At 56.1% G+C, this 22979-nt stretch overlaps 2 protein-coding genes across 6 annotated transcripts; one reads left to right on the plus strand and one right to left on the minus strand.

Annotated features, from left to right (window-relative positions):
• The first annotated feature begins 3635 nt into the window (after positions 1-3635).
• On the plus strand, positions 3636-8882 carry Hes3 (hes family bHLH transcription factor 3). Of its 3 annotated transcripts, none has more exons than XR_004386937.1 (4): positions 3636-3715; positions 6208-6458; positions 6950-7045; positions 7123-7205. XR_004386937.1 is itself a non-coding variant. In XM_032893907.1 (4 exons), exons 2-4 carry the CDS (start codon positions 6965-6967, stop codon positions 7937-7939), a joined length of 528 nt encoding a protein of 175 aa, XP_032749798.1. In that variant the 5' UTR covers positions 6088-6458; positions 6950-6964; the 3' UTR covers positions 7940-8882. The 3 variants fall into 3 exon arrangements, 1 of the variants encoding a protein (XP_032749798.1); XR_004386939.1 differs by having other exon boundaries at positions 3641-3715; positions 6272-6458; XM_032893907.1 differs by lacking the exon at positions 3636-3715 and adding an exon at positions 7575-8882 and having other exon boundaries at positions 6088-6458; positions 7123-7204.
• A 909-nt stretch (positions 8883-9791) lies between these two features.
• Gpr153 (G protein-coupled receptor 153) lies at positions 9792-15997 on the minus strand. 3 transcript variants are annotated; one of them, XM_032893894.1, is made up of 5 exons: positions 15530-15997; positions 14925-15174; positions 12916-13108; positions 12336-12514; positions 9792-11997 (listed from the first exon to the last, which is right to left on the minus strand). In XM_032893894.1, exons 1-5 carry the CDS (start codon positions 15883-15885, stop codon positions 11266-11268), a joined length of 1710 nt encoding a protein of 569 aa, XP_032749785.1. In that variant the 5' UTR covers positions 15886-15997; the 3' UTR covers positions 9792-11265. The 3 variants fall into 3 exon arrangements, with proteins under 3 accessions (XP_032749785.1, XP_032749776.1, XP_032749767.1); XM_032893885.1 differs by having other exon boundaries at positions 9792-11928; positions 14745-15174; positions 15530-15980; XM_032893876.1 differs by having other exon boundaries at positions 14745-15174; positions 15530-15979.
• Between the last annotated feature and the right edge of the window lie 6982 nt (positions 15998-22979).

Here is a 22979-nt window from a genome sequence, read left to right on the forward strand (position 1 = left end):
TCGGTTGAGGGTCAGGCTGGCCTGCCAGGGATCATCCTGATTACTAAGTGACACTGAAGGACCTTTTCTTTGGCAGGTGTCCCAGCCCATGTAAGAAAGTTACGCATGGGCAAGTGAGCAGGCCATAGAGCAGTGTCTGCATGACTTCCGCCAAGCTCTTGCTTGAGTTCTGACCCTGACTTCAGTGACAGCCAGGGACCTGGAAGAATAACACCAGAATAATCTATAAAGCCCTGCACTGTGTTGGGACTGTGCTTAGGAGACGTTTGTCAGAGTGAGGTGATAGGAGCTAGAAACAGATGTAATGGTTTGTTCCAAAACCCCAGCAAAACACACACACACACACACACACACACACACACACACACACACACACACACACACACACTGGTCTCTTTTCTGTTGCTATGATTAAATGCTGACCAAAAGGAACATGAGGAGGAGAGGGTTCATGGCCTAAGAGCTGCAGGCCATAGTCCATCCCCGAGAGAAGTCAGGGCAGGAACCATGAAGAAGCACTGCCTCCGGCTGGCCCATCTGTTCACACTTAGCTTTCTCACACAGTCCAGCATCTCCTGCCCGAGGAATGCGGTCCCCCACAGACACGAACAGTTTGACTTACGCAGGTCTTCAATTAGGCGTTCTTCTCAGATAACTGGGCTGTGTGAATGACACTAAAGTCTAAGCAGGACATAAAGGTGACATCTGTGGTGCCGTACGGTAGGAGGCCTGGGTTTACAGGGCTGGGAGCAGGAGTCCTGGCTACCGTCCTGTTCCTCTCAACCTTCCCAGACTCAGGACACATCAGAGCCACTAGAGGGTGCTTCTTGCCCCTCACTTGAGGGAGGGCTCTTGACTCTGAGGCACAAAACCCTTTCTGGTGGGAGCCCCTTCTCAGGCCTTTGAAGGCCCTGAGCTTCTGAGCTCCACTCTTAGGCATCAAGGAAAGTGTAACTAAGAGTTAGGAGAGCTTGAGCAACTCCATCCTCTCTGCCTGTCATCTCCCCTGAGGCCCCATTCCTAGAATAGGAGTTCAGCCCTATCCTAGAGGCAGGAGGGAGAAAAAGACTGCTCTGCCAGGGCCCAGCACTCACAGTGGAGTGCTGAAGGAGAGAGGCAAGCAGGCGTTTTTATACACATCTGGCCATATGTACACCCAGGGAAAAACTCACACAGGAAATGCATAGACCCAGTAAAACAGTCTCACCAAAACAGTGCCTACAGCCAGAGAGTCAGTCGTACATCCAGATTACATAGAACCAGAGATATGGTCCCAGTGGAGAGTGCATATACCCGGAAACACTCACACACAGCACACAGACTCAGCTACATAGTCACACACAAAGAATGTATGTACCTAAGGAAACAGTTATACACAGAGTGCATAGGCCGAGGGACAGTCACACGGAGAGGGTGCATATCAGCCAGGGATGCAGTCACACAGAGGGACACACCCAGATGCCCAGAGAAATAAAAGCTTTTCCGGTAGGAGGTGAGGGCTCCCTCTGTACCCAGAGGAAGTGACAGGAAGGGAAATGCTCAGTTCTGGGTTGCACGGCTTGCCTTTTCTTGAAAGTAGGCATTTGAATATGTTTTGTCCCAGGAGCTTCCAGGCAAGCACAAAGGGACCTCTTTCTTAAGTAGGAGGGTCCTTCTGCAGTCCATGCCTCTCCCATCCCTATATGCCATCACCACAGGCTACCACAGCTTTCCTGCCTGGGCCCAGCCAGAGGAGCTCTGGTTTTGAGTCCACGTATGAGTCTGGGGATATGTATTGATGACATACATGCGCACGTGTGTAAGTAGCTACAGGAAGTTACAGGTGTTTTGTGGTTTGACTGGAAGCAGGGCCGGTTGCTTTTGATATCTGGGCAAGAATGGACAGACTGGGGCCAAGCAATCCTTGATGGCTGGTGGCTATTGCCTCGCACAGCCTGGCTTGATTCCTCACCACTCGAGGAAAATAACAATACCAACATTTCCAAATTATTTCCCAAAAATTATCACCTTAACATTTCCAAATTCAACCACAGGCTGAGATGAAACCAGGTTTCATTTCATCGGGTTTAAGATTTATATTATTTTAAATTTTATATTAATTTAAATTTGTGTGTGTGTGTGTGTGTGTGTGTGTGTGTGTGTGTGTGTGTGTTTGTGCGAGCACAAATGAGTGCAGGTGCCAGGGGAGGCCGGAGGCAAGTTCAACCCTCCTGGAACTGGGGTTACAGGTGGTTATGAGATGTCAGCATGAACAGCGTGTACTCTTAACCACGGAGTCTAGCCCCTAGCATTTTGTTTCCTAAACATCATGGTTTTATTGAGCAGGAGAGACTATGAAGAGCAGAGTAAGCCCAAGGCGGGCGCACAGATGCGTGGACCAGACAAACATTGACATGGCACACAGGCACATAAGGAAGCTGCTCACCCAGACGCCAATTCCCCAGGTGGAAGTGGGCTCCTGTTATCTAACCCTGAAGCCAAACAGGGGGAAAATCCCAGGAAGCTCACACACCCCCTCCTGCGTGATGGATGCCAGATCAGTCATTTGCAGAGCATTCCCCCACCCCCAACAGCTCCTGTTTATTCAAGGCCTCTGGCCTACGCAGAGCAGAGCATGTGGAAGCTGAGGGCAGTGAGGAGTCTGCCCAGAGCAGCTATATCTCTCTGCCAGAGACAGCCCGATTTCCAAAAGAAAGTTTTCTCTCCTCAGGCCCGGGCTGGATGAGTGAAAGCACCTCTTTCCAGCCTGGTAAATGATGTGTGATTTATGAGCTCATCAGCCCACGGTGCGTAAGTCATATGTGCACAAAAGGGCCGGGTAAATATTTAAAGATTAGAGCCAGCTCAGGGGAGACACAAAAGGCCAGGACAAAGAGGGTCTCTCTGAAATCACTCTTCCTGAGCTGGGCCAGCCTGGTCAGTGTTGAAGAACTCACTGAAGTCCTGGCCTTTGTCCCCTGAAGGGCCCTTGGCTGCTGGGCTATTTGAAGTCTCAACACAGCTAAAGAGAGTTAAACAATTGTAGCCTCTCCAACCCCATCTGCAGACAATCGGCTGAGTCATTTCTGGGCTTTTTGCTGTGTCCCTGGTAGTTAATTACAGCAATCATTTCTTCGCCCCACTTTGAGACACATCTGCAGAGGAGAACAGACTTCTTCTAGTTACCACCAGCACCCACACCAGTTTGTGCCAGGCGCATTCAACATTGGTTTGAAGCTGGCAGTGCAGGAATAGAGTGGCTCCTACCCAGGACCCTAGGCTGCTGGCTCTTGGGATGGGAGGCTTCAAGCCCCTGCCCCGCTTTGTCGTCGGAGAAATGGAATGAGGAACACACAAAGGCACTGGGTCCCCTTTCCCAATTAACTTCCGGAAGTGTGAGAAAGGGGAGGGAGAGGAGGTGGGCTTCGAGCCCCCAGGAATTCTAAGAGGAACTTTCTTTTCCTTGCATGAGCAAAAGGGGCCTGGGTTTCCCTGTTCCTCCTGGGCCTGTGCTCCTTTCCAGGTGCCTCGGGGACCCTGAGCGCTATAGATGGAAAGGGAGTTGGTGGCCTACATCCCTGTTTGCATAAGCAGGGCTTCTAAGTTGGTCCATGACCTTCCAAGCAGTCCAAGGGAGAATACTTCACACAGCTTGTGCAGAGAGGACAAGGTGAGCAGCTGTCTCTCCTCACCTCTGGGAAAGCTCTCTGCTGGGTGAGTCTGCCTGTGGATGCAGGTAAGACATCCGTTCCTCGTGGGCAGATGGAGAACCGGTCCCCAGCCTGCATCGCATTAACTGTCATCTTTCCCAGTGACCTTGCTGGATGCAAAGGTCTTAACTTAGTGGGAGAAGAGGCTGCCTGGAGGAAGATGGTGTAAGGAAGCTACCGTAGTGGAAGGAAGAGGGTTGTTTCAGAGCTCTGGGAGAAGGGAGAGGGGAGAAAGGGAGGGGGTCTCTCTTTCACAGTGATAGCCGCAGGAGAGGCACGGGGGGGGGGGGTTGTAGTAAGGGAGGAAGGAACCTCAGTGAGTCCGCACACATAGAGACCCCTGTCCAAAGACTGTCCCACGGGCAGTGGGAGACGTGGGGAGACGTGATGTAGCCTGAGTCCAGGCAGGCATGTAAATAGATCTAGCAGAGCGCAACCACAGAGAATCCGGTCCCTGCCCATGGCGGGCCTCACTTCCTCCAGCCAAAAGCGAACAGGGCAAATTAGCGCATTAGCGCACTTTGTGGTCAATTTTCCACTCCCTAAGAAACACTTAGCCACCCACGTGTGCAGCCCCACCCAGTGCGGCCGGATCCCTGGGCATAAACTTGTGAGGGGGTGATGGTCCAGACAACGGTGAATACTGGGGTGCGGGCAGGATCCAGAGAAAGGGACTTTATAGTAACCCTAATTCTGGAGAGGGGGCGGGCCCAGTGCCCGGCGCCCTGCGGTGCGTCGGGAGAGCGGTTCACAGCACCATTGGTTTGCTAATGCACTGGACTGAAAGGCGAGGGCAACAGTTTCTGGGGGAGTATTGTAATTACAAGACAAATTGCCCTGCTGCTGGCTTGGCTGGAGAGCAAGAAGGGTGGAGAGGACCCGCCCAGGTGAGGCGCGCGCCCGGCCTTCCTACAGATGTGCGGCAGCTGGAAGCCTGTGCGCCGCGGGGCGCCGGGCGTTTGGCCGAGAGAAGGCGGACGCGGGCGCCGCTTTGTGCGCCCGGCACAATGCCCTTAACACTCGGCTGCTCCTTTTGTGCGGTGCCTCCCGCCCGCCTGCCCCGCGGCGCCTTTGTACCGCGCCGCCACAGCCCCAGAGCCATAGCCATTCGCAAGGGGGCCTCCCGGGCTGGCTGGCCCGAACACTTTAAAGCTACCCGGCGCGTGGCAGCGCTCACCACTGGGCTTCAGCCCCATCACTAGCCCAGAGTCCAAATCCACTCAGACCTGGCCATCCCGCCCTCTGGGGGGGGGGAGGGGGCGGCAGGAGAACGTTCCAGAGTTGTGGAGTTGTGGTCGCCTTTGCCTGGACCTGAAAGGGGGAAGGCGGGGCTCGATTCTCCACGCTGCTAGGCGTTTGAGAGCGCATAGACGAGGCTGGTCAATGCCCAGAGCGAGGGAAAGCGGAGGGGGTCAAAAAGGTGCCCGATTTGGGGGGCATCTTGACCCAGCAATATCCTCTTGAAGCCTCATAGAGGCCTCTTCCTCCTCATGACTTGGTCACAGAGGATGCGGCAGGACTTAGGCAACTTCCTATGGCCTCACCCGCATTGTCAGGAATGCTAGTTCAGTCTCCTGCCCCACAAACTTAGACCAGAAGAGTGTAAGAAAAGGAGTTATCTAGGTTTGAACCCAACCCGAGATTTTCTCTGGAGGTCAACCTTCTTGGCAGTCACAGTCGAGAGTCAAACTTCCCTGGTCCAGCCTGAGCGATGTGCAGCACTGCTGAAAGGCCCAGCCTGCCCTATAGCAGATGCTCCCAGAGTCTCCTTTGCTGGACTTCCCGTTTCCCCACAACAGGAAGAGTGGAAAGGTGACAGAGACCCACAATGTAGTCTGGACTCCCTTCAGAGCATCAGCGGTCCCCGCCCCTACTCATTGAATACAAAGGAAGGTCCACAAGAGCTGAGCCCCAGTTTTTGGCTCTCTCTCTCTCTCTCTCTCTCTCTCTCTCTCTCTCTCTCTCTCTCTCTCTCTCTCTCTCTCTCTCTCTCTCTCTCTCTCCTCTCCTCTCCCCCTCCTCTCTCTCCTTCCCCATTCCCCTCTCTCCACCACATCCCCAGACAGGATTTCTCTTGGCTGTCCTGGAATTTGTTCTAAAACCAGCCTGATCTTGAACTCAGAGATTTGCCTGCCTCTGCCTCCTGAGTTCCAGGACTAAAGATGCGTGACACCACATGTGGCTCAGATGTTTTTGGGGATTTAGCTCAGTGGTAGAGCGCTTGCCTAGCAAGCGCAAGGCCCTGGGTTCAGTTCTCAGCTCCGGGAAAAGAGAGAGAAAGAGAGAGAGAGAGAGAGAGAGAGAGAGAGAGAGAGAGAGAGAGAGACACGGGTCCTTCACCAGAGTACCAGAGTGGCAAACCTGGAAGCCCAGGGCCAGGATGGAGTGGTCTGCCTCCCAGATACAAGTATCATTCAATAGTCTAGTCACTGGGTCCTTGGAAGGAGGTGGCCTGTCGTGTCCCCGCAGGCGGGCTGCACGCTTTAATGGGACACATGTTACTGTGTGGCCCCCACAGGCCCTGCTTGCAACTGGCTTTGAGCAACCACAGGCAGAAAATTGCTACATTGTCCTGACATTAGGGCGACTAATTCAGCATCCCAGCGTGGCCAGAGCGTGAAGGGAGCAGAAAAGCATCACTGGCCAGCATCCTCGCCTCAGCATCTTTATCAGGCCTCAGGACACCTAGCGCCCCACCATCATCATTTAGGATGGCCCCCAGCTCACACAGCTCCCTGCCATAGCGGAGGACCACCAGAAGAATGTTGGGTAAGAAGCAGCCAGGACTTGGCAAGCAGGGATAGTGGTGAGGTTCCCATCCTACAGTAGCTGGTCCAACAATGCCAGGAGGGGATGGGCTTGGGAAGAGAGACTGGAGTAGTAGTGAGTCAAGGGGGTTTGTAGGGGGGAGGTCCTCAGGGAAGCCAGAAAGTCAGAGACAGCCTGGGCTATTGGAAGGGGCCCCTTTCTGTCCCCTCCCCCTTTGAGTTTTTCTGGTTCCTGGAGGCCCATTGACATGTAAACGAGGTGCCCTATAAAGGCAGTGCAGCCCACTCACTGCCTGTGTGAACATCACAGCATGGGCACTGAGCCCACATCGAAGGGCAGCCCCAGTGGCGCACCCAGCAGCTTCCGAAAGGTCTGGGGTCCTGAAGGGTATGGGGGTGAGAACCCCTGGAGGTGGGAAACCCTGGGTTGGAGGGAGCAGAGGCCTGGGAAGCGGAGGCCTTCCCTCTAACAGCGACTGGCTGCCCCCACAGATCTCCAAGCCTCTGATGGAGAAGAAGCGTCGTGCCCGCATCAACCTGTCACTGGAGCAGCTAAGGTCTCTTCTGGAGAGACACTACTCCCACCAGGTAAGGCAGGAGAGGAGGGCAGTCAGTCTATGCCTCCCACAGCTGCCCTGTAAGAGCATCTCTCTATGTCTTGGCAGATACGGAAGCGAAAGCTGGAGAAGGCCGATATCCTGGAGCTGAGCGTTAAGTACGTGAGAAGCCTCCAGAACTCATTGCAAGGTAGTACAATCCACGGTGTGACGCTGGGAGGGGCGTGTGACAGCTAGCCGTGGGGGCTTGCTGAGGCAGGAGGATGGAGAGCTGGTGATCAGTCTGCCTAGCTACAAAGTGATATCCTGGGGTGGGGTGGGGGATGGGTAGAGAGGAGAGCTGAGGTGGACAGCTAAGTAAGGAGGGTCTGCCACCTAGCTGGGGCGGATGTGGGGAAGGAAGCCATGGCCTGTCTGGCCGTGGGCGTGCAGGCGGAGTGTGAGCACAGGTCTGCCCGACTGAGGAGACCATTTTATTGCTTGTCTTTATGCTTTGCTCCCTCTTTTCCCTCTACACCTCTTCTCTTCTACTCCCTTCTCTCCTCCCTTCCTTCCTCCAGGACTCTGGCCAGTACCCAGTGGGGTGGACTACCCGTCCGGATTCCGAGGCGGCTTGCCGGGCTCCAGCCAGAGGCTTCGGCCCGGAGAGGACGACAGCGGCCTGCGCTGCCCCCTGCTGCTCCAGCGCAGGGCAGGCAGCACCACGGACAGCGCCAACCCACAGACGGCCTCTGTTCTCAGCCCCTGCCTCCCGGCCATCTGGGCCCCTGGTCCCGCTGCAGGTGGCTCCCAATCCCCGCAGTCCCCGTTCCCTCCCCTTGGAGGTCTCCTTGAGTCCTCCACTGGCGTTCTGGCACCGCCACCTGCATCAAACTGCCAGGCCGAGAATCCGAGACCCGGGTTTCGCGTGTGGCGGCCCTGGTGAGGCCTAGGCAAGAATTTAGATTCAAGCCCTAACCTCCGCCCTTATCACCTCGCCGTCTAGTTTGGGGGAAACTATTTGGGGACACCCAAGGTGACTTCAGGGACTCTATCAATCGGTGGCCTGGTGGGGCTGCAGGGAAATACACGGAGTCATTTGCTGAAGGGGTCTGCACGTCTAGGTGAATTCACCCATTCCAGCCCCACCCTCTCCAGCCAAACCAACTTTTCACTTCCCGTTCTTAGTGAAGATGGGAGGGAACGGGTGAGCTGTACCCCTTTCCCAGGGACGCGGGGCTGGCAGTCCGCCCCCGCCCCCCTTTCACCGCTGCGTCACGGTGGGAAGGTCGCGGTTGCTAGCGGAGCAGAGCGGACCCCTCGCAGCGAGGAGAATCGCTGCCCCGCCCTGGCCCATTCAACGGGCCTCCGGCGTTCAGTTCCCACCGGCACAAAGCGCGCTGGGCCCCGCCCCTTCAGCGAGGGGCTCCCATCCTACCACCACCCAAGACCCTTTCACTACCATCGCAACCCATCACCCCCTCTGCACTGATTCACACTGCTGGCGCGCTCTTCCAGGTCCTCCCTGCGCAAATACCTATGGCTGCGGCGTGCTGGTGCCGAGCACTGGCTCCGCCTCTAAGGTACATTGCGTGCTCGACGCCGCGCTTCGCCACAATCTAGAGTCCCCGGTCCCACCCATCCCTGCGTAGAACGGCTGAGACCAGAGCATTCCGTGTTCTGCAAAGACCACTGTAGTGCCTTCTGAGCCGTAGACTGGAACTAAGAGGCTATTAGTTACCATGCACTGGGACTGTGTTGGGGAGAGGGTTCGTGTTGTGGATCAGTCTTGGCTGCAGTTCGAAATCCCAGCGCCTCCTACTTCCAACGTACAATTCTGAATAAAGACTGGGCGTGAATACAGACCTGAGACCTGAGTGCACCACAAATATCAACTGTCTACGGGGTAATTTCAAGTTTGGGGCGACTCTTGCCCTGAAGGTAAAGTTGCGGGTCTTCTCAGGATTCTCTGCAACTTCACTGTCCCACCCTAACCCACCCCACCCTACACGCAGGCTTTTTGGAGCAAGGACGAGTGCAGAAACTCCAGTTGTGACCTCTGGTCAGCTACCCGGGTGGGAGAAACTCCAGACTTTTTCTCTGCTACCGCCAGGTGGCAGCCTCTCGGCGAGGACCAGACCGAGCAGTCCGTGAATTTCAGGGGCAGCAGAGTGTGGTCACGAGGCCAGTGATCTTACAGGGCACACCCAGCCCTACTCCGGAATCAAGTTCACAGTGGCGGTCAAATCCTAACCCTCGTCACAGGTGCCACCTGTGACAGAGGACCATGGGCTTTGGGGCCTACCCACTGCCTCCTACTGTTATGAACTCAGGTTTGTGTCGCTCGCTCGCCAGGTGAGACTGCAGCACCTGCCTGGAGACATGGCAAGTTAAGGGAACATACTGGCTTTGGCTTCACGCTCTAGATGTAGAGAGATTTGGGGAGCAGCTGGCTGGCCCTGCGAAAACGGGTTTCCATGAAACCAGCCTCAGAAGGCTGTGTGCAAACCATGAGGACATTTTTATTGGGTCCTGTACAGAAAAGAATTGCTGTTTTAAAAAAAAAAAAAAACTGCAAAGGAATCCCTGACTCTGGGCTGGGCGGTAGTATTGATAGCTCTTACCAGTGACCCCAGGGCCAAGGTCCTCACAGCTGTCAGCAAACAGGGAACTAGGCGTGGGAAAGAACCCTAGGTGCGGGGTTGGGGATTTGGCTCAGTGGTAGAGCGCTTGCCTAGGAAGGGTGCCTAGTGCCCTCTGTTTAGGGTTTGCCCTTAAAGTTTTGTAAAAATTCGGAGTGACTTAGGGGGACCATGTCCCCATTACAAGTATTGCCATTGAATACAAAATACAGAATGAAACCCGAGAGTGGTAAATTGGTCATTTGAGACCTGTGAGGGAGACAGTGGCTAGCTGGTGGCCTCTGCCCCCGTATGACATGTCAGTCCCTGAAGGCACAGCAGCAAATGGTCAGGGGCGGCTTCTCCTGAGTCCAAATATGGACCACAGTCTCTGCTTCTCTGCTCAAAGCCAGGGACTAGAGACTTCTGAGGCCTAAGGTAGGGCAGTCCCCAATCCCCATCCCCACCCGTGGTTGGAAGTCTGTCTGCAGAGGGAGGGCAGATTGACCTGACCTTAGGTCAAGAGCAAGACACAGGCGGGCTCTGTGCTGGCCTTGGGACTAACCAGGTCCTACCACAAGTGTCTGCTGCAAGGGGACAGCTCCCAGCTCCAGCCCTGGGTCTCTCCTGGGAATACCCATGTCCCTGGCACAGCCCAGACTCAGAAAAGGGTGTACCCAGGAGAGAGCAAAGCCCTTCTTGCAGTGAAGGTGGGGTACAGGACACCCTTGCCGGGTGGGGGGGCTTTGCCTGTGTAGGTGGGAGGCAGAACTGGAGACCGGCACCAGGACACGGAAGTCCGCTTCCACTTGCTTTGGTTCTTTTCGCCAGACACCCGCAGCCTTCGCAACAGGGTCACAGAGGCGGCCGACATAGTGGGGGATAGGCAATACGGTGGAATCTTGACATGGGGACACTAACAGGAGTAGAGGTGGCTGTCATACCCATGGTGCTGTGCTTTAGCTAACGTGGTGGGGCGAGTCTCCAAGAGGGCAAAGGTCATTGAGACTGAGAGTCCTCAGATCTGGGGCCCACATGCTGAAGGCTGACCCTAACAAAGAAAGGGCCCTAGAGCTACCTCTCACAACCGGTCCATTCAAATACGAGGGCACACGGATCGGGAGTGTTCTTCAAACAGCCCTGAGAGATGTATCATGGTCATCCACTCTTCGGAGATAGGGAAGCTGAGGCAGGCCACAAGGAAAACCTGCTCAATAGAACTTGTTTGGGCCCTGAAGACCCGTGTTTGCGGACTCTCTACACGCCACACCCTAGAGGTGAGGCAGCGGCAGTGCGGGAAGTTGGATGCAGTCGTGACTTCCGGTTTAAGCGTCTCTGAGAATGTCCTTTCCAATGATGGTCGGTCTAGCCTCAGAGGTGTACAAAACGTACAGATGCCACTCGCTACACAGGCACAGCCTGCCTCTTCCTGGGAGATGCCGTGCCCAGCAGCAGGTCCATGTCCTGGGCAACCCTCCAAGGTGACCGATCGTCCCTCCAGGCGACATCAGAAGGAAGGAACTGTAAGAGGCGTTCACTACCCATTCACTCCCTAGCACAGGTGGCGCTTATTGGGGCCTAACACATGTGGCAGCATCTTTAGTTCTGTGCCTCTTCCGTCTGCATGGCGTCTGGGGTGAGGGTGGGGTGGCTAGGACGCAGAGCCCAGCGAATCCGAGTGCAGCGTGACATAGCCCGAGGACTCCGAGGGCGAGCTCAGAAAGCTGCTAGTGCTGCCGCAGCCCGCCGCGTGCAAGCCGCCGGGCTCGCCCCAGGACGCGCTCAGGCTGCTCTGCAGGGGCCCCGCGTGCGCGCGCGCCGCCCGGCGTCCCTGGCTGCGCTGCGCACGGCCACCAGGGGGCGTCGGGACCTCAGCAGGCTCCGTGCCGTCCGGGGCAGCGGGGAAGGGCCGCGCCGGGGCGGGCACGCGACGCAGAGGCTGCGGCTCGCGGTCGAAGGCGGTCAGCGCGAAGGCGTCGGGCAGCAGCGAGACCGAGGCAGAGCGAGCACCAGGCCCGGGGCGGCGACGCGGGCTGCCCGGAGGCGAGTCCTGGGCGCGACGCGGGCCACCATCTAGGGACGAGGGCTGCAGGGACAACAGGCTCTCGGCAGAACGACGGCGCGGGCGGAACGGGGGCGCATCTTCGGTGAAGGCCAGCAGGCTCCCGCGCCGCCGGTCGGAGCCCGCGGGCAGCATTAAGTGTGCCAGGGCTGCCAAGTCCTCGCCCGAGCTCCAGCGTGGCAGGAAGGTGGGCAGCGGGATGGCTGCCCACACGTCGGCATCATCGTGGGAGAACCGCCGGGTGGGCGGGACCTGCGAGCACCCGGCCGGGCTGAAACAGGGCTGCCCTCCTGGAAACCCGCACCGATGCCTCCCCGCGCCCTGCAGAGCAGTGTGTGGGTCAGGGACAAGGACCCCCTGGTTTGGAGAAGTGAGATTTGGGGCAGGTGACAACCTCTCTCACCCTGGGTGTTGGCTGAAGCTATGGTCGGTTGGAGAGAAGGCTCATGGGAAGGTACACAGCACAAGACACCAATAGACCCCTCTTCCAGAGCACGGAAAACATGGCCCACCCGCATAGGTTGTGTGAAAGAGGAGAGAGGGAAAGGGGTGGGGGGGAGGAGAAAAGGGGAGAGGGCTAGGAAGAGAGAGAGAGAGAGAGAGAGAGGCAGGGGAGGCACCACAGACATGCGAGGTTCCTCTACTCTGCCTCAACCTACCTGCAGATACTGCATCCGATCCTCCTGCAGTGGCCGCAGAGGGTAGAGCTGGGGTAAGCCTCCCTCCAGGGCAGAGAGTTCATACTTGGCCATCCTGTCCAGAGCCACGAAGTCACCTCCATAGTCAAGGGAGCGCTCCAATACCAGGTCGGGGGAGATGCTGCCCTCTAGACTGGTCTCTGCGGGATTGGACAGAAGCGCAGCACTGCGGAGGGCATCTAGGAAGGCTTTAGGGTATCCTCACAAGGAAGGGACTAGTTTTTGGAAAAGGTCAGGCAAGGGTTCCAAGTTCAAATCCCAGCCATGACACACTTTTGATTGACATATTAAGCTAATTTTCTCATCTGAGATCTAGGGTGGGAACTCCATGGGACTAAATACCCACCCAGGCTGACAGCTCCTGGCACACAAGTCAACCTATGATACCCACTTGTGTTGCCACAGGGATATCTAGCAGCCGAGAACAGGGTCACCTAAGTGCCACGTGGTGAAGGTATACCAAATCGCTATTATCCAGCCGACACCACCACTATCGATCTCACTCAGTCCTGCCCAGGGGCCACCCCGAGGCCATCCTTACCGTTGTCTGAGTCCTCATCGTTGGCCATCAGGGCCACACACTTCTCCCAGACTGCCTTGAGGTCTGCCCGGTAGCGATCACAAGTCCACAGGAACAGAGGCAGCAGCAGGGCCTGGGTCACGGAGCACCACAGGACACAGAGCACCATCCAAGGTGCTGAGGCATCAGCCCGCAGGCTACTGAAGCTCACCACCTGTGGGCACAGGGCTAGGCCTGACCCACATGACCCCCGGTCCCCGCAACCTCCCTCCTAGGCACGGTTGCCTCATCTGTGTGGCAGAGCCCATAACCCGACGCCCAGAGGAAAAGAAGGTCTAGAAGGTGGCGGCCGAAAGCTCCAAGCCACCAAGAAAGGGCCGGCTGAGAGATTGAAGGCAAAGGCCTGTGTCTACCCAGCATACAGCTCAGCTGTGTGAATCACTCCTCAGTGCTGCGGCCTCATGGGTGCCCATGGGGCGATGTGACACGGGTTACTGTCACCTGCTTCTAAAGGAACACGTTACGAGAAACGGGTCTCAAGCCTGCACTTTTCTGTCTACTCCCATGTCTTCCTGGGCCACAGCTCTGACCCTACCCAGAAGCTCAGACCCTAGAGGAGACCCAGTGGCCTTTGGGGCCCTTACCAGGGTCCCCACATCTGCTTGCAAAGTGTTTAATGATGCTGAAACAGTAAAAACGGGCGGGGCATGTCTGTCCTGCAATCTGTGCGATCCTTGGGGCTCTGTTTCCTCATCTGTGAAATGGGCTAACAACACCCCACACTGGGGAAAGTAAGAATTTCTTTTCTAAAAGGTTTGGTGTAGTTTCAATTTCTAAGCATTTGTGTTTTGCCTGCATGTATGTGTGTATGTGTGTATGTGTGTGCAGCACATGCATGCCTACAGGTGGTCGTTGAGCCACCATGTGGATACCAGGGACCAAACCCAGGTCCTCTACAAGAACAGCCAGTGTTTTAACTACTGAGCCATCTCTCCAGCCCTGAGGTGAGAATTCTCGGTACTGTTTATGACGAGCAGTGGGCTCCATCAATGGCACCCACTTCCCAGCTTGGAGAAAATGTTGGGGTGGCCCCCTCTCTCTCTAAGGCCTCCCTCACCCTGGCTTTACAGTGTTTGGTGGTTCTCAGGGCAGTTTCTTAGCTGTTTTTATTGGCACAAGGACTGTGGGTATCTGTCTGTCTGTCAGAGTGGGAGAGTGCGGAGCCTCTGGAAGCAGTGTCACTCTGAGGTTGCCACTGAGCCAGCACCTCTCTAGGACTGTGTCCTGCAGACTCCCGGGATGTAACCCTCCTGACTGTGAGTAGGCTGGCTCTGGCCTGGGCTTTCCTCTCTCCAGACCTCCTGTGGCAGGAGCTGTTTACTGAGTGTGGACTTCAGCTTAGTCCCACTGGACTGTGGCTAGCAAGGCCTTCTTCTAGTGAGCCTTTACTGTGACCTTCTCCGGTCCTTAGGGTGAAGCGCAGTATCACAGAGGGTTAGGGACCTGCTGTATGCCGATTTAGTGTTCCCTGCCTACCTGCTGCATCCTGGGACCTGGGCAACAGAAGGCAATGGTACTGTTTATCATAGAAGGGACCTTAGGTGAGGGAAGGTTCCCCACAGTGTGACCAAAAGGTCCTAGCTGACGAGGGATCAACTCTCACCCACCTTCCTTGACTTTGGGCGAGTCATATACCTCTCTGGACTCTGTTTGCCAAGTCCATAAAATGGGAGTGCTATACTGACAGCTCTGAAGTCAGAATTGCAATTTCAGCTACCTGATGCCCATTCCCTGGGCTGTCCTAGAAGCCACATCCCTGACAGGCTCCCTACCCATGAACCTTCACCCACCAGCACAGGGAAGCCCATGAGGCAGTCATAGATGACCACAATGGTGGCCACCAGGCCCGTGATCTGCAGTGAAGTTCTGGCAGGCTCCGAGCCGTCAATGGAGGAGCGGCGCTTGCCCTGTGCGTCTTCCACCACGATGGTGGGCACAGTGAAGGCGCGGCGGTCAGCCCGGTGTCCCACCTGCGTGGCCAGCGTCTGGAAGAGGGCAATGGCCGTGCAGACCACACCCATGGCCACGCTGCCTCCCACCAGCAGCAAGAAACAGACGCCGAAGCCCAGGCCGATCTCGGCCACGATGAAGCGACAGCCGTGGGTGTAGAAACGCTCGCTGGTGTCATGCCAGCCGACGGCAGGAAGGGCCGACAGGATGAAGGACACCATCCAGATGCCCATAACCGTGTGCACCGCCTGCTTCTTGGCGTTGCTCAGCCTGGCATGGAGCAGGGCAGGATAGAGAATTCTGACGTTACTCTCAGGCCTCTAGGGGGCCACACAGGGCCCTGACCAGCCCTCCCCACTGACACCAGAGTCTCCAGTGAGCCAGCATGGCAGGGCCCCCGTATCTCACTCAAGAAGCATTGTGGCAGCTGTCCCTCTCATGGGCACTTCTGTGCTGCGTGACACTAATGCTCAGTCATAAGCACCTCTGCATGCATGCTCCCCAGTGGCCCCAGACCATGCCAGCCCTCAACCCTGTCATGCAGAGGCCCTCGTATACCCAGGTACACCAGGCACGTCTTTGCAACAAGCACTCCCTAAGAAACACCAGGCTGTCCCGTGCTCACCGGTAGTTGACCGGCCACCGGACCATCCACATGCGGTGGTAGGAGATGGAGGTGACGGAGAAGCAGGTGGCCAGCGTGAGGGTGTAGAACGTCGACACGAAGACCTTACAGAGGCCCTCGTTCCACTCGTAGTCAGGGCGCTGCCTCCGCAGCTGCACAACCGCGTACGTGGCGATGGGCACCGCCACGTTGAGCATGTGGGTGGCTGCCAGCGTGCAAAGCAAGAACTCCAGAGGCTTCCACTTCTTCTGCTTGGCACCCACACTGAGGATGCCCCAGGCATTGGCTAGCAGCGACAGGCCTCCGCATGCCAGCCAGCCTACCGCACTGCCGGGCAGCCTCCGCTCATCACTCATGGTGCAGACTGGAGCTGGCGAGCGGCCGTGACATCCTCCTCAGAGCCAGGCCTCTTTGTAATGTGGCAGCCCTCACACGTGGGGGCCCGGTGATGCCAGGGACCACGAGCAGCTGCAGAGGGGGCAATGAGCACTCGGTGAGGATCTCTGGCAACAGCATCGGAGCACTGGCCCGGAGATGGGAAGAGTCCCCACATGACATCACCTGTGCAGCCCTGGCTTATAACAGGATGTGGTCTCTAGAATCCTATTTCTCTTCACTGGTCGGAGGCCTAAGGGGTGGTATACAGGGGTGCCAACTAAGTGCACCTCATTTGTACTCACCCCTGAGCAAGGCTTAGACTTACGTGATTCCTGTCTTTAATTCTCCTTAAGGTTTATTTTGTGTGTGTGTGTGTGTGTGTGTGTGTGTGTATGTATGTGAGTGTGTGAATGTGTGTGTCTGTGTGTGAGTGTGTATGTATGTGAGTGTGTCCATGTGAGTGTGTATCTATGTGTCCATGTGAGTGTGTATCTATGTGTCCATGTGAGTGTGTATCTATGTGTGTCTGTGTGTGTGTGTCTGTGTGTGTATGTGAGTGTGTCTGTGAGTGTGTATGTATGTGTGTGTGTCTATGTGTGTCTGTGTGTGTATGTGAGTGTGTCTGTGTGTGTGAATATGTATGTGTGTATGTCTGTGTGTATGTGTATATGTATGTGAGTGTGTGTCTGTGTGAGTGTATGTGTGGGTGTGTGGGTGTGTATATGTATGTGAGTGTGTGTGTGTGTGTGTATATGACTGTGTCTGTGTGTGTGTATATGTATGTGAGTGTGTGTCTGTGTGAGTGTATGTGTGGGTGTGTGTGTAAGTGTGTATGTGTATGTATGTGTGTGTGTATATGACTGTGTCTGTGTGTGTATATGTATGTGAGTGTGTCTGTGTGAGTATGTGTATGTGTGTGTGTGACTGTGTATGTGTATGTATGTGAGTGTGTGTGTGTGTGTATATGAGTGTGTCTCTGTGTGCATCTGAATGTTAAGGATGTGTCCTACATGGACGCAGATGTCTTCAGAGTCCAGAAGAGGGTGTCAGATCCCCTGGAACTGGACTTGCAAGCAGTTGTGAGCCACTTGATGCTGGGAACTGAACCCAGGTCCTCTGGAAGAGCAGCAAGTGTTCTTAACCACTGAGCCAACTTTCCAGCCCAGAATCTGGGCTTCCTTACAAGTTCTAGTCTCAGGCCAGGCTGGGCCCAAGCTGACTGTCTCTGGTTTTATTTATTTTTATATCATATGCATGGATGTTTTGCCTGTACACCACCTCTGTTCCTAGAGCAGGAGAGGATTTTGGGTATCCTGGAACTGGACTTATAGAAGGCTGTGAGTCAGCATGTGGGTGCTGGGAATCGAACCTGGGTCCTCTGAAAGAGCAGGAAGTGTTCCACATCACTGACCCATCTCTCCATCCCCAGTCTGGATTTTTAAGGGACGGGGTCTCACTCTGGAACCCTGGCTATCATGGAACTTGCTACATAAACCCAGGCTGAATTTGAACTTGCAGTGACTCTCCTGCATTCTCAGTTTTGGGTTTAAAAACATGAACCATCATGCATGCCTTGGTCACTTGAGACAGCCCAAGGCTGGTCTTGAACCCCTGATCCTCTTTAGTCTCTGGAGTGCTGGGAATATAGGTGTCTCAGATGGATAGTCTCGCCTCATATATGTCCTAGCTTCACCTAACAGCTCTCTCATTATCCTGTGTTTCAAAACACACCCCCAGACATCCCGGGCCCTCAGACTTTATTTATCCCAGCTGCCCCCAATATCACCCTTGCCTTCTCCTGATCCCCCAAGTGACCTATGAGGCAGAGGGGAGCTGGCCACCACTCAATGGACAGTCTCTCACAGAGACTTGAGGAACTGCCATACACTGGCAAGGCCCCCACTTGCAGAAGAGTTATGCTGCTTCTGTGGGAAGCTAAGTGGACAGACACCACATCTTTATAGCTGAGGGCCCAGGTGTCACATAGTGGGTGCTTTGTGGGGACAGCAGCATGTGGGAGGTAGGTCCCACACACAGTAGGTGCTATGAGGTAGCAGCCAGCACTTGGGCCTGCCTGGCTCTCACCCAGAGGGTCCTATGGACTAGTGTTGGCCTGGAGACACCCCAAAGCCCAGGCCTTGACTACAGAGGAATGGCCAGGTGGCTTCAGATGGGATGAGGGGCAGAGGATGCTGACCAGGTTAACTGTTAGGGGAGGCACCACACCCTACCAGCAGGTTGAGGGGCAACTCCCTTCTACCCCTCCCTCTTCCAGTTTGTCAGCTCTCCCAGGCATGAGGACGAGGATGGGCTAGCCCCCTGCTAAGTGAAGGATACCTGTAGTCCTATTAGCTGCTCCTCTCAGGACCTTCCACACATCAGGACCAGCCCTCACCCCCACAGTGCCTCCTGCTGGTGCGGATGGGGAACTGCAGCAGCCTTAGCCAACATTCCCAGCTCTCACACTGGGAAAGCCAAGCTATGCTGGCCAACTGAGACATTCTAGATATTCTCTGAGTCTTGTCTACAATTCCTTTTCTTTCTCTTTTTTTTAAAAAAAAGTCTAAACTTTTTCTATTTTATTTTTACTTTGTGTGAGTACACTGTTGCTGTCTTCAGACACACCAGAAGAGGGCATCATATTCCACTACAGATGGTTGTGAGCCACCATGTGGTTGCTGGGATTCGAACTCAGGAACGCTGGAAGAGCAGTCAGTGCTCTTAACCTCTGAGCCATTTCTCCAGTACCCTCCTTTTCTTAAAAAATTATAAAAAAAATATTTTGAGACAAAGTCTATGTATCTTGGCTGTACTGGAGCTCACTATGTAGACCAGGCTAGCCTTAACTTTCAGAGATCTATGTGCCTCTGCCTCCTCAACGCTGGGATTAAAAGGACATGCCTCTCCAAGTAGCCCCTTTAGTCTACTGTGGCTCTTCCCCTGGGGAAGACCCAGGGGAAGGGTCGTCTGTGCACACAGTATCTTAACAACCTCGGGTGGAAGTCTGCTGTAGGCAGGCAAGGCAATTCCTGCCCAAACATTAAGTTGCTGCTCACCGAAACTAATCTGGGCGGCAGTGTGGCCCTATTGTAGGGTACCCATCACCAACAGCTTCTGCGTATAGCCAGCCTTCTCAGCAGCAGACCGGAGGTTACAAGGTGAGGGAGAAAGAATACTGTGGACTTGACTCAGCCCCAGCTCCCTGTTTGTTACTTGACACCCCGTGCACCTCGGTTTTCCAATCCAGAAATCAGGCATGGCAGAGCCTTGATGAGCTGTGCCAGGCCAAGTGCCTAGAGCGGAGCCAGATGCCGCCGCCGCGAGCAGACATCGCTTCCCCAGGTTAAAGGACTGCATGGCGTTTAGGGACCCTCACCCAGGTTTCAGTTCGGTGGTGTATGGGACTGAGGTGTGCTGGTGGGTAATGGAGGCAGGCATGCTTCTCCCAATGTCTTGTAATGGGTGCCCGCCGCTGCCATTTCCACCAGAGAGAGGCATCTCGGTGTAGGCAGGGAGAGCTGAAACCGCCTGCCAACATCTTTAAGCACCCCGAGCCAAGATTCAAACTTCACTCATCAAACACCAAAGTCTTCTTAGTCTCTTGAGCCCTTCTAAAACGTTCCCGACAAGGTACGTTACTCTTCCTAGAAGCAAGGTCTGTCTGAGCTGCTTGTCCCTGCAGGGTAGATCCTAACTTTGGCAACAAGGTCGCTTCCCAGCTGAGGGCAGTTAAGAGGGAAGTGCTGGCCAGGGCAGGCCATACTGGAGCCCAGCAATCCTGACGGTTATATTCTGGGAGTGGAGGTAAGTTCTGGAGTGTAGGGGCGTGCAGACATCGGATCTCCTAAGTGGAGAGGTTGTGGGGACAGATCCTTAAGCAGCAGTCACCAGACCCCAGTGGGTCCCACCGGCTGCTCTAGTCAGCAAGCTCCTTCTGATTCGAATTCCAAGCACCTCCAACATTTCCAGGAGGATGATACCATATCTGGAATCCCACAACTCCCTCCCCAAGGAAGGTCACAAAGCAGGTAAGGCAATCTAGAGACCCACCCAAGGCCTTGAAGCCTCCTCCTTCCGTGGGGTCTGCGGGTAGGGCCGAGTCCTGACGTCATGGCCCTGGGCCAATGAGGCCGCGCAGCCCCAGGGCTGTATTGCGCAACAAAGAGAACCCAGAACTTGAAAGGATTCCCCGGGCTCGGGCTGCGCCCACCGGTCTCCCAAGAGCCTACGCTTCGTGATTTCGTCTCTTAGCTGGCCTCTGGTGTGCCAAAGGGTCTTCAAAAACCTAGCTGGATGGCGGCACAGGGTGCAGTGCGCACCCCTCGACACCCCACTTATAGGTCTCAGTCTCCCGGGGCCCCGTTTGTTCCTTTACCCACCCCTAAAAGGTGCACTCCTGACGCCTTGGCCTTTGTGGGTCTTCCAGTTCCAGCCCCGAGGGCGCGTTCCAAACAACGGCCTGGGGAGCCAGATGAAGGGTGGAACTGTGCCTCAACCCACACCCTCAGTTTGCACTGGGCTTGGGTGGGGGCACAAATTAACCACTTCTGCCCCCTGCGAGCCGCCCAGGACTACGCTGTCAGGCCCTGGAGCAGAGAGCCTAGGGAGAAGCTCGCACGGAGAAGTTACCCCGAAGGTCCCCAAGTTTGTAATGGCGGGGCGTTCTGGCCCTAAACGCTGCCCACGGCCACTCCGACAGACCCCGCGTCCCACCAGGTGCTCTCAGCACCCCCTTGTCCAGTCCTCCCGCCCGGATTTCCCCTTCGGTGCCCCTGGGCCGGGGCGGCGGCGCTCACCCAGCATTGAGGCGCCCGTGGCTCCGGCTCTCTGCTCCCGCCTCCGGCTCCGGTTGCGGTTCCCGCGCCCCGGCACTGAGCGCCTGCCGCCAGGGGCCGCGGGGGTGGCTGGCGGCGGAGCGGCCCTCGGGCCGGGGCATCCTGGCGGTGGAAGCTGCCGATGGCCAGAGCGCTGCGCTGCGCTCGGCCCCGCCGCCCCCCTCCCTGGGCGCCGCCTCCGCCGCGCCGCGCTCGCTCCGGCCGTTCAGCTGGCTGCGCTCGGGCGGCCGGGGCGGGGGCGGACCAGGGCGCATGCCTCTGCCGGGGCCTCCGCGCCGCCCCTGGCCGCGCCCCACCTTCCCGGCCGCATCTCACTGGCCCCCCTCCCGGCAGCCACGTAGCCCTAGCAGCCGCAGTGATGCCCCTTGGAGCGCAGGACAGGACCCGCCCACGCCGGGGCCCCTCGGGTCTGGGTCACTCAGGCCGCCGCCTCTAAAGCGCCTGGGGTTGAGGGGCGGGGTTCGCAGGCCAGAGAAAAGGGGAGCTTGGACGCAGATAGAGGACCCAGAACAGGGAATATGGGGAGTCAGGGAGGAAGCCACGTCAGAGGTTAGCATCCTTGAGGACGAGGGACAGGATGCATGCGCCTGAGATCTAGCGGTTTCTAGGAATCAGATTGCTGGGTCAGGAACCCAGAGTAGCAGGAGGCAGGGCTGGGTCAGCCAAAGGTTCCAACTTACTGTGGAACCTGTGCCTTGGGCGCTGCCAGGAACACCGCAAGGACCTCAGGGCTGCAGGGTGACTGGCCCTTTCCCTCCGACTCCAGCCTTGTCCCCTCTGAGCGAATTGGTAGAAACCAGGATTTGAAGCCTGATCCTGGCTCTCCTTCTCCCCTCCTGGAGCCCACCTTCAGTTAACATTTCTAGTGGGACACAGGCTTGTCACCATCAAAGGCCCCTCCCTGCTCCTATGTCCTGTTCTCCGTGGGAGCCCTTAAGACCTCTCCAGTCAGAAAGGGTGAAGCTGACAAAATGGCACTGTCTTCTAGACCACCCAGGGTTGTGTGGGACGACAGAACTGTCCTTTAGCCTCCCTGGGCTGGCAAGCTCTGTGCCTATAGGAAGATGTGTTCCTAGGATCAGACCCACGTTGTAATCCAATAGCTGCCTGGTATTGTCAGCTACACTCAATAGCTTACCTTCTGTACCCCAGGGTCAGTAGTGGATGTTTATTGGCCATGGAGAAAGGGTTACACAGATATAGAGAGCACCAATGGCTCCTGGTGTGCACTCCCACACTCCCCAGGGTTTCTGGGAGTGGTCAGGGCTCTGAGAGGGCCCCTTTGTAGACAGACCAGCTCCCTTCTAGGCAGCATGGTTATAAATAGATTGCCAGCAGAGGGCAGTTGTAATCACGTATGGCACTTTAATGCTGTGTCTATAAAGGACAAGCCTCAGGGAGCCCAGGGCCCAGGCCCTGCTTAGGAAGCAGTGGCTGGGGCTTGGCAGTTTGTGCTTGGCCTCATCTCTGCATCAAGGGTGCCCTGTGGCATAGGCTGGAGATCCCAAAGTCGTCTAGGGACCTGAGGGACGAGTAGATTTGATGTGGCTGCATGTGGGAGAGCTGGTCCCCTCTCCTACTTCCAGGCAGGAAGTGACCCTGTCTTCTGGGACCCAGGCCGAGACAGATTACGAAAGCTGAAGCTCTTGGCCAGTGTATTTGCACATCTGGAGCTGGGTTCTCCCTCCAGGGGCCTCAGGGAGCTGTGTGTACGCTGCAGCTGTTGGCAGGACAGTTTGCCTTCTCCATGTGGTAGGACAGATGTTTGGGCTTCAGGGACAAACTCAGGTGTCACCTCTGGCTGTTTGGTGGGCAGGGGGTGGAGTCTTGGCCCCTGGAGAGGCCTTGGTGGCTTCTTTGTGCCCCACCCACCTGAGGCAGCTGGACCACAAGCACACATCCATACATCCTGATGGCACAGACAGCTGCTGCAAAGAGCCACACAGATGTGTGTGCACTCGGCTTCACACCACATTCCTACAGTAAATCAGACATGCTCCACAACTCATGCTTGCATGTGTACACACATGAGCACACCTCACCCCGAGACATGCAGTTAGACAGCCAAGCCCTCATCCCACTCACAGGGTCTCTCTCTGGTAGCCCCTGCCTGAGCTCCTTTCCAGGCACTCTGACCAGACTCTCTCCACCCATCGTCTGCTTAGGCCATCAAGTATGGAGAAGCTTGGAAAAGCACAGAAGGCTCAGAGGCAGCATCCCACGAAAGCTAGAGGGGC

The sequence above is a fragment of the Rattus rattus genome, chromosome 1 (genome assembly GCF_011064425.1).
Source record: "Rattus rattus isolate New Zealand chromosome 1, Rrattus_CSIRO_v1, whole genome shotgun sequence".
Taxonomy (NCBI): Eukaryota; Metazoa; Chordata; class Mammalia; order Rodentia; family Muridae; genus Rattus; species Rattus rattus.

Excerpts from the sequence above, each read along its gene's own strand:
- Hes3 (XM_032893907.1), top strand. The coding sequence starts at position 6,965 with ATGGAGAAGAAGCGTCGTGCCCGCATCAACCTGTCACTGGAGCAGCTA. Across the intron at positions 7,046-7,122 it reads AGAGACACTACTCCCACCAG|ATACGGAAGCGAAAGCTGGA; the intron begins GTAAGGCAGGAG and ends ATGTCTTGGCAG. Across the intron at positions 7,205-7,574 it reads CCTCCAGAACTCATTGCAAG|GACTCTGGCCAGTACCCAGT; the intron begins GTAGTACAATCC and ends TCCTTCCTCCAG.
- Gpr153 (XM_032893876.1), bottom strand. The coding sequence starts at position 15,885 with ATGAGTGATGAGCGGAGGCTGCCCGGCAGTGCGGTAGGCTGGCTGGCA. Across the intron at positions 13,109-14,744 it reads TCATGGGCTTCCCTGTGCTG|GTGGTGAGCTTCAGTAGCCT; the intron begins GTGGGTGAAGGT and ends CTGTGCCCACAG. Across the intron at positions 11,998-12,335 it reads ATCGGATGCAGTATCTGCAG|GGCGCGGGGAGGCATCGGTG; the intron begins GTAGGTTGAGGC and ends ACTGCTCTGCAG.